The 12,972-nt window shown below is 39.5% G+C and overlaps 1 protein-coding gene across 5 annotated transcripts in view; it reads right to left on the minus strand.

The window, feature by feature from the left end:
* Positions 1-353: 353 nt before the first annotated feature.
* The window catches only part of RALGPS2 (Ral GEF with PH domain and SH3 binding motif 2), a 109,949-nt gene continuing 97,330 nt past the window's right edge, over positions 354-12,972 (minus strand). For all 5 annotated transcript variants that reach the window (XM_066192153.1, XM_066192155.1, XM_066192156.1 and 2 more), the window contains 4 exons: positions 12,343-12,435; positions 5,065-5,170; positions 3,787-3,878; positions 354-1,980 (listed from right to left, as the gene is read on the minus strand). In XM_066192153.1, the coding sequence (XP_066048250.1) occupies positions 1,951-1,980; positions 3,787-3,878; positions 5,065-5,170; positions 12,343-12,435 (321 nt within the window). In that variant the 3' untranslated portion in view covers positions 354-1,950. The remainder of the gene's footprint in view (positions 1,981-3,786; positions 3,879-5,064; positions 5,171-12,342; positions 12,436-12,972) is intronic.

Consider the following 12,972-nt stretch of genomic DNA (forward strand, 5'->3'; position numbering starts at 1 on the left):
TAAAAAAAAAAGCAACAAAAGAACTGCAAGGGAGGCCAAATTCTCATAGTCCTTGTGGTGTAATTCCAACAGAAGCATCCTTCTACTGTTTGTCTTTCTACCAAGAGCCAATTCAGAACAATTCTTGGAAACATAAACCACCCTATTACCCTTTACATCACCAAGTGGTTGGGGTTTTGTTTTGTTTTGTTTACTGTGAGATTCGATTACCCTTCCTTTTGCTTGCCAGAAATCAAAAATTAATCATTTCCATTACGCGATTAATTTGACTCTGGGAAAAAAACCCTCAAATGTGAATTTATAGGCTTCTACTCAGATGCAATAAACAAACTATACATTTTCAAAATAACAACTACTAGTAGAAACCTTTATTAGATAGTCAGAGAACTCTGAAACAGACTGGTATGTAGTTTGTTTCTGTGTAAAAAGGAGAATTCATGGTGGAATCTGCAAGCACATTTACGGTCACTAAACCACAATGTCAATGGAACAGTTACTACTTTTTCACAGACTTCAAAGTTCCAATATCAGAGTCATATTTTGGACAATGTTTCCTTGCTTTACATAGATCATATTTTTGAAGATTAAAGACAGACCAATCATCCAGGAAACTAGGTGACGTCAAGGAAACCCCAATAAAGCAAGAATCAAAGTCTTAAGCATCAAACACACACATAAAGCACAGCTCCCTTTTTACAACCATTATGTTTTTCTCTGTGAGTAATTTCAGTGACCAAGAATGATTCCTGTCAAGGATGGAATTTTGATGGCCCCACACTTTTTCTCTCCTTAGGTTATCCTACCTTCTAATAAATTAGTTAATTGCCTGAAGATCAAAAGAGCTTCTGTATGTAAGGTCTGCTTTAGGCCATGTTATCAACACCACACAACGTCAACTACTTTGACCAAGACAGATACTAAAATCAATTATTGCCAAATGAGAACATGAAAGCTTGAAATTGTGCCTCTATCTTTTTAAAATGTCCATCTGAAGTGATATTATGAAACACCACACACTAACAGTGGTCCCTAACTGATAATTAGCAGATACCCAAAGTCAAACATCTCCGTGAGCTGTACCCAGGTGTTGGTGCTGTCATTCAGCTTTCCTGTGTAGAAGAGTCACAGGCATAGAAACAAATGGGACAAAACCATTCAGTTCTGACCCAACAGTGCTTTCAGTTTTGTCTCGTACACACCCCCCTGACTGCCCAAACCACGTGTTTTTAACCAGGAATTAGGTCAAAACGTACCAAACCCATTTTTGGCTCAGCCTTTGTGCCACTGTGGGAGTCCGCCTCCCATACAGGACCAAGGTTTGCAAGCTCAGTGCTGCTCTGAACGTGCAGTTGTGTTACATTTCTTATACTTGTAGGTCTGAGAGGAATAACACTGCTCCAGGCTACGTGTGCCTGGGACAAGCTCCCCTCCAGGACTCCTGGTATGGCCTAAACAACACCTCCAGAACATGTAGTACCTTTCACCTGGCTCACACACAGCTTTTGATACAACTCTTAAATACCAGTTTACCTGTTTCCTTAAGAATGCCTAAAAAGGTGAGTTATTTTCAAAATTAGTATAAAGTTAAAGAAACTCAAAACTAGCTACAATCTATTTAACTCAAGCACAGCACCGCCAGAAGTTTCACACACACTATTTGGTGTTTCATGTTGTTTTTCCTTTCACTCTTTAAGGCAGTGGTTTCCACAGGTCAGTTCTGAGAACATAACGAAGCATGGTCCATGGCAATTCATGTTGCAACTCCATTTTTAACTTGGGGGACTCCACTCCCCAACCATTAGTGGTTTTGTTCAGGGCTCCAGAGTTCAGAGATTGAGTTGACAGGTTCTGTTCTGGCACAGAATACAGCTGGCACGTTTTTCATCAGGACCTTGTTCTCAATTATGAGATGGTTCAAATTGTCCTTTTTTATTGTTTTGAATTTGCCTGTTATTCAAAGGTCATCAAGTTGGCAGGGACCTGAAAAGAAAAATATAAATGATAGAAGAATTTACTTCAGGTAGTAGCTATACTTGCATTCAACTATTTCACAGACTAGACACCTTTTTGAAATGCACATCATTCTGTCTTCAAAAAAGGGGAGAAGGAATGCAACTATTATCCAGCAGTAAAAATATATTTAGAGCTGCAGAAACCCCAGGTATAATAAAAATATTAAACTGCTGTGAGGTTTATAATTTTCTTACATGGCTGTAGAACTTCCTAATTTTGATGACATTTAAGATTTAAGTTGTCAGCAGAACAACCTTAACATTATAAATCTCAGCTCTGCTAGACAAGAAAACCCTCTCACCTGAGCCCCAGCTAGAAAATTCTGGGCACACAGATCAGTGATTGATGTACTCTTTTTAAGATTAATTTAAAAAAATGAGGGATAAACACTTGTTTTCCCATAGCAAACCTGAATGCCTGCTGAAGATATCACTCCCTTTCATGAAGATTAAAGCTAATGTTTGCAATACGTTAGTTTATATCCCCATTTTCTGTCCATCAGGAATCTGTCTGACAGCAACACCTCTCATTTAATCAGGTTATTAAAGAGCCACCACATTTCTGATGACTGTCAATAAATAGTCAGTTTGGTCAGATATGAATCAAGCATCTTTTGCTTTGCATTTACCATTTACCTGTAGAAGAAAGAATGCTCAACTGGGCTAAAGCTGCGCCAGGAAGATCACAGATGGCATCTTTTAAAATAGTCCTTACTATTATTCAGCTACTACTATTAAACAGACTAGGTTTATAGTGTTTATATTCAATTGAAAACATGTTTAAGCATCCAATTTCTCTAAGGCAGTTACAGTGTTAACAGTAATAAACAGTACTGCCAACCCTTACTGGACCAGAGCAGTCTTCAAAGGACAGTTTTTCACCATTTACTTGCAAATTCTTTGCCACTATTTGCTACCATTGCCACTTTCTCCAACCAGAAACACAGTTTCTCTCCTTTACACTGTCTCAAATACCTTCACAGGAGCTTCTGCAACCCTCCTTACTTCTTAAGATCTCTCTCAGAGGCAGAATTGAACAAGAAGGCACAGAAGGACCTGGAAAAGCCTTTTTGTTTCCCCTTGAAATTCAGTAGGATTTCTACTCTGGGAGGTCCATAAACAAATGTGTGAAGAGGAGTTCAGGGAGACAAAGTAACTTACAAAGGATTTTGCTGATGAAAAAGGTCAATAAGAATTTATATGAGAACAGCATTTAATAGGGGTTGGAGCAGTCTTATCTTCCTTTTTGATCCATGGAAAATGCTACTTTTGCTTTCAAAGAGTGGAAAACGAACCAAGGACTAAACTACCTTCTATACATTTTAGGAATACAAAATATATACACAGCAGAAAATATGTATGTCCATGACCTGAAAAAAGGCACTTCAGGAGAGTTATCTGGAACTGATATTGAATGCTGCAGTTTACAGCTTTTTTATGTAACTGTGTAATAGCCTTTTTCAAATGGGCAAGACAAAAATACTGTCACTCAGACATTCTAGAGCATTCCCTACACTTCTCCAACTGCTTCAAGTTAGACTCAAGGTAGCCTCAAATCTTCCCTCATTACCCCAGAAGCTCTGAGGACTTGTTTGCAAAGGGCCAAACAGAAAATCTGAGGCAAATCAATCAGGAAATCAAATCAAATCAAATCAAAGGGGTGGAGAGGCTGCTCGGGGAACACACAAAGCCCTCAGTGACAGCTTGGTCAGCTCGAAGATCCATCGGTTCTGAGCTTTCAAAGGCTCGTTCCTTTCCATTGTCTTGCTCTCACCTGTTGTCTGTTGCTTTGGCACGCAGCACTCAGGTGTTTAAACCAGAGCATTGCGTTCATTCTGTTTCCAGCTTGAAATTTATATGAATTTCCTAAGAAAGAGGAAAAAAAAAACTGATGAAGAAACATAAACAGTGCTCCTTTTTAAACACTTAAATCCTACCCGTATTCAAGTACCTCTATATAGAAATATTATGAGAAGATTTACTAATAGATGGTCCATATAACTTTACACTTTGTCTGGAGTAGGTGCAATTGCTTGACCTATTGAAGAGAAGTTTCAGTTTGCCTCTCTTCCTTTTTCAGCATTCTACATTTCAGCTAATGTCTGTGTCAACTAGGAAAGGACAAAACATCCCTCAAAACAAAAGTGATTTTATTCACTGCCATTACTGCAATTTGTTTACAATATCGTTATTTTTTTTAAATGAAGTGCAACATATCACTGAAATGCACCCTGGAAAGCTACATTTGAAAGTATCTGAAAATCACTTCTAAATGTATTGATACATTTCAGACCAGTATTTTCAGTGGCTGGAGTTACACAGTGCTTGTTTGGGCCCAGGAAGGTCAAGTGTTACAAAAACATTTCAGATTGCTGTTACAGAGTTTAAACTGACAAGCACTCACAATTTATACCTTATATCATTGGTGCTAGGAGAGATGTTTGGAAATAGAATGTACTGAGACTTGAAGCAGACAAAGTAATAAATGATTTTAAGCTCCTTTATCAGAACTTCTAATAATGTTCTTTCTGCACAGTTTGAAGTGCTATGGAAAAGCAACATTTTCTTCAGAGTTAGAGCTGAAAGCAGGCACTGTGTTGGAGTAATGGACATCCACAGGCTTCTACACATAACAATTAAGATCTCTGAGGGCTTTTTCCTAGTTGTAGCACTACATTTGAACAGATGGTTGTGTTTTGGTTTTCATTTGGAGAGAAGGGACTGCTCAATCACCCAGTGTTAGCTGAATCTTTTTTTTGTTACATGTGAAAATGCCTCGAAGTGTTCTAAATATGGTTTAAAGGAATACAGATGAATACTTCCAATTAAAATCACATCTGGGGTTGTTAAGAGTTCAGAGAGTTCTTACAACTCAGTGAAGACTCTAAGCATTCTCCATGGGTTATTGTTCCCAGAGCATTCCAAAGGCAAAGATGACATGTTGGAGAGCAGCTGAAACTGGAAGGATGTCACTTTTCACTTGCTCGTTTAGCTGGTGACAAATGAGCTCAGCAAAGAAAATGTTTATTCTGGGAATCAGTGCACTGCTTACCCTTCTCAGAATCAGTCAATAAGAAGAGATCTGGATGCTCAGGGTCATCTGCCATCATCACCATCCAGCCCACCACTGAGACGCTCTTACTCGGCGTGGATTTGAACTGGAAATACAAACAAGATTTGACCTGGAATCAAAACAGGAGATCTGCACAGAACAAGTACCCAGCAGGGCAGTTCCTCTCAGTGCCACTGTTAAAGACAGGCTAACTTCAAATGAAGCAAATTTAAGAAAACTAAAAAAGGCTGTATGAAATTAGTGAAAACAGAATTTAAGACAATGACTGATATTCCAAACAAATGAAAAGGAATTTCACAGTCTGTGGAAGATTGTCAGACATCTAATCTGTACTGCATGATTACAGCAGCATCCCTCATCGCATTAGTGCATACTTGAATGTACAGTATAGTTCAAAGTGTATTAATAAATGCAAAAGTATTCCCTCCACTGTTTAAGAACTGAATTTGCCTGTGTTATAACTATTCACAGTTAGCATGCAGTAATTATTATAGTACTCTGTAATTACACATAACATGAGTCCTGGGGACAAGATAACACAACTGTGTAATTAAATATGATGACCTGATGAAATAAATGGATCAAGAGAGGATGTAAATTCAATAAACAAGTGCCCAGAAATGGGCAGTCATGCTCGTTTATCAACAAGATGTTGAAAGTGATGGTGTTTTCCTGTTCCAGGTGTTATTCATGATTGACAGGTAACTTAGGCCTAAGCACAACACTTGTCTGCTACACCAGTCCCTCTCCTGACAGCTCCTTGGCCCCACTGTATTTCATTCACCTGGCCACAGTATTATTTTTATCTTTTCATGCTTCTCTCAGTTCCAGGCTCTACCCACCCATTCAATCCAACTTATCTCTGAACAATAACCTTCCTTTCTCCTTGGCCTTCTTTTTAACCTATTAGTAGACCCACCCAATTCACTTCTCCTTGCTTTTTCAGGCAGTCCCATCCACACCCCAGCTTCTCATTCATTCAGTTCCTCTCATGTCTTCGGCTGCCAGGTCTCCTCTTCCCATGTTCTTGGGTTCAACAGAGACTTCTCCATCAATCCCTGTACTCTCACCCTCTGCAGTGCTTTACCTCACTTCTCTGCCCAGAAAGCCTGATTCTGGAATATGCTCATCCTCATCAGATGCATCTTCCTCCTATCCTATGAATCCCCATTCCAACCTCTTTATTAGCACAACAATTTTGATGTCTCTTTAATTACATTATTGGAAACAATAAAACATCCTTGAGATGGTTTTGGCTTTAAGTCATTCCAATTATTCTACAGTTCCAGAATACTTTTATTCTTCATGCTAATGCCACAAGGCAGATGCACAACATTAAGCATCAAGTTACTTTGTTTCATTTAGAACTATTGCTTTAGCATTACAATCCTGGACTCTGGTTCAACCAAGGAAAGAGTTAATGGTAATAAGTTTGAAAGTATCATGAGCAAAGTAAGAGTTTATAAGAATGTTCTCTGCATGGGAATACAGTCGGTTTATAAATAAAATTCCACTGCAAGTCTAATGTCAGTTATTCTTCTCTATGCCACAAATTAACTGAAGACCTGGAAGGTCACAGAATAATCATGAAATCCCAGAATGTTTTGGGTTGGAAGGGACATTAAACATCATCTCATTCAATCCCTCTGTGACAGGCAGGGACACTTTCTTCTAGATCAGGCTGCTCCAAGCCCCATCCAGTCTGACGTTGAACACTTCCAGGGATGGGGCAGCCACAGCTTCTCTGGGCACCCTGTGCCAGGGCCTTACCTCTCTCACAGGGAGGAATTTCTCCCTAACATCCCATCTAACCCTGTCTTTTGTCAATTTGAAGCCATTGTCCAGGTAAGTTTATCTGTCTGGGACTTGCACAACTGGCTACATTTTAAACCCTAGTTTAAAATTCATTAGAACTTGGACCGAACAAATGTTAGACCAGGAGCTGAAAGCAAAAGCATTTAGACTAAGTTCAAAATAGTTTGAGTCCAGGCTCTTTGTATACACACACGTTAAAGTTACGTAACTCACAGAGGTGCACAGATGTGGTAAAGCCTCAAAAGAGGAGGAGGTAAATGATAAAGCTCTAACAGGTAAGATTTCATTGCAGTGAGGGCTGTAACTCCTTTTCAAACAGACACAGAACTTTCTTTGAGAAGGCAGCAAGTAATGTTAGTCTGTAGTGAAAATGAAGGCATTTTATCTGAAAGAAGTAGTAAAGACAATGAAAGGGAATAATGGAAATAGCTCATGAGTTCTTTAGAAAAAAGGAAGTGTATATAAAGGATTTGTTATGGACTCCCTGACAACACTGCCTCAAAAAGTATGATGACACAACTTAACACTTAGAAGAGACCTGCAAAATGCAAACTTCCAAGTAGTCCTAAAGCATTAATAGGTCCTTTTCACAAAGATGGAAATTTGAGTCACAAAGCAGTTTTGATGGATTACAAACCAAAATGTACCCCTTGAACAACACTTACTTCTAGAGTTTCATGGAAACAACACATGGGGCTTTCCTATCTTAGCTGTATATCCCAACAGGTATCCAATATGTGACACTGCCATGCAATCCAAACTGCTCGAGCTCTTTGCCTTCTCGTTTCACTCAAACCCATCAGTTAATCATGGTGCTTCTCCATAAAATGAAAAGTTCCACACAAGGAAAGTGTTTCCTGCCAGCATCAATCCGTCATCGCTTGAAACACATGTCAGCCTTCCATCCCTGTGCTCAGCTGGATTTGTATTCCATGTTTACACAGTCCCCCAGGGCAGCTCATTCTCTGCTGATGCACAGAGCCTTGCTAACAGCAAGTCTGCTTTGTTAACATGAAGGGAATGAAAGCTTCATTGTAATTTAATGTTCCTGGTTCCTATTTGCTTTTTGTAATGTAGGCCACTGGAATGACTCTTATTATACACATGGAAAACTGCACAGCTCTGGCACTAGACTTTACATAATTGATTTTTGCTGTTGTTGTTTTTCTTCTGAGCTCAAAGGCTTTTATAAGTAAATCTTTGAATCAAAAACTCTGAATTAATCTGTGAACAGACTTCTCACTACAACATTTTGGCACCTACAAATCTCCTCCTCCACATCTCCAGCTTTGTAATACTCAAATAATTTTCTTGGTGCCTGAACATCCTTCCCAGAATGACAGCATTCTTCATCAGGGTATTTCAGTGAAAGTGCTTGAGCCACAAGTACCGAGTTTTCTAGATTACAAATAAATCAATCTAATTTTGATTATAACATGCACTGGAAGGCTTAGAACTAACTGGAGTTTGTGCTCAAGCATGAAGCATATAAAGTCTCTGCTGTTTCCAAGTACCCACAAACACAAAAATCTCTGGTGCGTGCTATGTTGTCACAGAAGTCAGCAAGGCTCTCAGTCAAATCACTATGAAGTGTCTTCACATTTTTCAGGGTGCTTATTTTAAGTCTAAAAGTCTTCAAGTGGCCATTCTTACTGTAGCCCTTTTCTAAATGTGCACAAATGCTCCAGTTTTCACAGAGGCTTCTCTGGCAGTTCCATTTCAGCATACAAGATAAAACTATTGTGCAAACATTCCTGTCAGATTGTGCTGTACTACACCTCTGGGCTCTCAAGTTCACGTGCTCATTTATAGACAATTCTCCATTACTGTAGTAATAACTGAAACCTGTTCACTATTTAAACTCAATGCTAATTTTGTGCTGTCATGCTTAGGAGACGCAGCACACAATACTGGATGCACTCCTTGGCCTTTGACCACAGGCAGGAGAAGAGCTGGCTTGTCTGTGTCTTAAAAGGAGAGGATTTCTTGCCCCTTTCGCTGAAATTACTCTGGGATTTTTATGAGGTAATTTTCCAAAGAGGCTGGCTATTATAAGCCTGGAAGAGCTTTGAGTGTCGGCGCATTCCAAGCTGCCTGGAGCAATTGCAGCAGCAGAATGGTCAAAAGCATGCCTGTAATCAAGACACGTTTACCATGAGAGCTCCAGCCAGGAAACTTTATATAGCAGACTGACTCTTTTGTTGCCAGCGTTCCTTTCCATGTCACAGAGGGCTTGAGAAAGGAAGCAGAAAAGACAGATGTTTAAATGGCTCCAGAAGATGCTTGGAATATTTTGCTGAGGTAAATCTCCAATGTATCAATCTTTGAAAATGAAACCTGCTTCAAAGTGGATGGCATCATCTTTTTTATCTGGGAAGTAAAAAACCCCAAAGCCTAAATCTAGCCTTGGGTCTCTTCATTTTGCAGAGTGAACCTCTTGGGAATATCACTGGAAAGTATCTGGAGCATTTACTCATGCTCTAGCTATCTAGGGATGATTGACCATCTGCAGCTCATTCTCTCCTGATTAACTTCTCCTGAAAATGCAACCAAACGTGAACTGAAGCATGACCCTTGATAAGTCATCTCCACAGGCTCCAGAACCAAAGCTGAGTCTCTGTACAATAATTCTGTAGTGAAATGGATGGAAACCTAAGCCATCAATAGCCAGGCTCAAAGTACAACACAGGCAGAGCAGCTGAACACGTTACTGACCACCTATTATTAGCCTGTTTCATAAACTGGAATCCCTCAACCAATCCCTCAACCTCAACAGCAGTTATCAGGTTTTCCACCCTAATTTCAACATAAAGGTCATGCTCTGTGTTGTAACAACCTCTGAAGCAGAGGTTCGCTGTGACTATCTGTTTAAATAATTATTTAAACAAATAACACTGCAAACTATTTGTTTAAATAAAAGACAACCCAAACTGTAATAAATAGTTATTACAATAGATTAACCTGAACTGCACCTGGGAAACCAAATGAGAGACTGAGCTCCACAAAAGGCTTGGCATCCACAAACAGAACAGAGCCTAAACAGAACAGCCTAGGACAGCCTTTTTGCTGCCCTAAAAAGCTGAAAGCAAGACATGAGCTGTGTACACCCAAATCCAAGGTTGTGCTGGACAGTTCAGTCCAACTTCATAGAGCCAACTATTGAAAAAAAATTAATGTTCTTCAGCAGTCATTGCTTTTAACTACCACTCCTCTTCCTCCTTTTCCTGGGCATTTCCTTGCTCAAACTCCTCTCAGTATCTGCAAGCCACAAAGCTGGTGGGCTCCTAATGGGAAATCCTGCAAGCGCCCTGGACTCCAATACCTCCTCATCCCTCTCTGCAAACTTCCTCATTGGTTTGCTGGCACATCCTTGGACAAAGAAACACGAGCCCACAAGCGTGTGAGACAGATTTTGGCTTCTTAAGCCTCTGTTCACCAGCAGTTTAGATGTTGTAGGTGTCACAACGTATCAGTGACTTGGGGAATATCAGAAGTCAATTCAAGAAGTTCAGAATATAATCTCTGAAAGAGCATTCTAAATAGATGTGACTGTTATTTCTAGGCAAAGTAAAGACTCTGGCAGGAACAGAGACTCAGAAGGACCAGGTAGCAGACTATTCACCTTTTTCCTTGATTTGCTAAAGAAAGGGCAAGACTACTTAAATTATTGAAATTGTTATTCTGAAGGAAACATGTAAACAATGTGAATTCCATGTACTTAATTTCCAATCAATTTAACTCCTTGCTGAGTCATTCTTTCAAGTTCTCTAAACCTGCATGCAATTTGGATTGCATTAAAATGCTAACACAGAAGAGTGAAAAAGCTTCTGAATGAATAGACACAAGTCTGGTAAAGTCCTCCATAATTTTGTAAAGAACAGTGAACCAGGGAGACTTACAAATACATATTCTACTCCTAAAAGAAAACAAAATGCAATTTTGGCACAAAGCCTGAAGGAATCGCAGCAGTAACAGGAACACAAAGTCTGACATTACCACAAAAATTTCTTTTCCATTTCTCAATGTTTCCAGAAAAAACAGGCAACTAGCTGTGAGTGACATAATGCCAGCACAAGTTCTCTCCTGGTTCCTTCTTTTTTTTTAATACTTTGCATTTCTACTCATAATAGCTTACAAGTCTGCTCTTTCCTTTTAATGAGGTGGAATCCTTCCCTAAAGTTTTCACTGAAGCCAGAAACAAACGCATCCAAATACACACACTTCTCCCAAGACACCCAGAAGAGAGAAGGATTGGGTAACAAACCTTTAGCTTGGGCTAGACAAATTAAGTAGGATCAGTTTCAATCTTACCTAAGCAAAGCTAGTAGGGGTGGATGACTAAGAAACCACATCAATAGTTCTGAAAACAATTAGCTTTTATTAGCTACTTTGAGTATTAGAATATTGTTTCCTAATGAACCTCCAAATGGAAGTGGGAAATAATCTCTAAGATTAAGAGAACTTTATACACAAACTTTCCACACAGCAACTTCAAATGTTCAGGAGCCTGCGAACCGGAAATGTTAAGCTTCAAGTCTCTACCCTCTGCACATAAAAATGCCAGGACAAGAAAACAGTATTTTGTACCAAAGAGAAAGCCCCCTTTAAAGGACTCCAAAAGCACAACTCAGTTTGCAAAATTCCATAAGCTTTATGCAAAGCAAATGTTCTACAGTGGCAGTTGTCATAAATTAACCTGAAACACCTGCCAAGGCAACCAAGTAATGATTCTGAGTAGTGAATGAACTCAGACTCAAGTATCTCAGATTTGACCCAGTTTCTTAAGAGAAGCATTACAATTAACCAGGGACATCAAACAGGAACAATGTATATTTTAACACCTGTGGGATGGGTACAGAAAATCCTCTTGCTCCTTCCCCACATAAGCAAAGCATTCCCAGCTTCTTTCAGACCAAGCTGCAGCAAATAAAAGGAACCCCAGTATCATGTGACATCACAGCTCACTGCTGAGCAGATGAAGTGTTTGGTACTCCACTGCAGTTAATGGGTTGCAGGATTATACAGAAAAATGGTCTAATTTTACCATATAGCTGAGATTAGTACATGTTTAATTGTTGTATCTTGTGAGTGCTCAAATTTTCCACATCAGTGCTTGTTTGGACTTAACCTACTGCAAGACTCAAATCATCCAAAGACAGAACTTCTGCCTTAGAGAATGGACAGACCAATGACACAGCTCCTTTCCTAAAAGACCAGCAAAGTCAGAGACACATGGCAGATGCAAAGCAGATGTTCTTGGTGTAGCATACAAATGTAAACGATATTTCCCTGGGGTTTATCCATATGAGGTGAATGACTGACTGGGAGACAGGATACTGCGGACTAGAAATCAGGCAAGGCCTGAGCTACTCTCCGTGTTTACATCAGGAAATCCCATTTTAGTTTTGGCAGGTGATTCTGGAACATGCCTGGTTTACATACATGTTTTCTCTCTGTAGCCTTCAGGGATTTTGCAGCGTAGTAGAAGAGTTGGGTTCCACACAGCGCGACCCAGTATTTTGTCCAAGATGCTACCTGGAGAGAAAAAACAAACAAACAAACAAACAAACAAACAAACAAACAAACAAACCCATAAGAGTAATGGATAAGTGAAATGCTTCGTAACACTGAGCTGTGAAAGAGGAGGCACCATCCTGCAAGAACATGAGATCACTGACTGCCCAGCCAAGCATCAGCCATGTTTCCAAAGCTGCTGTTTGTTATTCATGCAGGCCTATGAATGCATGAAAACTCCAGAAAGCAGAAAGAACATGTGCCTTTCCTCTCTAATCTGAGAAAAACGTTCTGCATCTTGCTCCGTACTTCCTGCAATCCCTACAGAACACTTTGTGGAGGCAGAGTCCCTTTCCTTTTCCATCTTAGGTGCTGCCATAAGGTATCCCCCATTGTCCTGAACGTGTATTTTGATTTATAATTTATCACCAAGTATTTGCAATGCAAATACTAAGGGTTATCATCTATTGATAGATGGCTGGGATTTACCTACTGTTAAGGAATACAAAACATGTTTCTCTCCATTTTAAAGTCATCAGTAATTGTAGAAAATTTTAT

This window comes from Chamaea fasciata, unplaced genomic scaffold, assembly GCF_029207755.1.
Source record: "Chamaea fasciata isolate MVZ Bird 193981 ecotype frontalis unplaced genomic scaffold, bChaFas1.0.hap1 SCAF_10, whole genome shotgun sequence".
NCBI classification, from domain to species: Eukaryota; Metazoa; Chordata; class Aves; order Passeriformes; family Sylviidae; genus Chamaea; species Chamaea fasciata.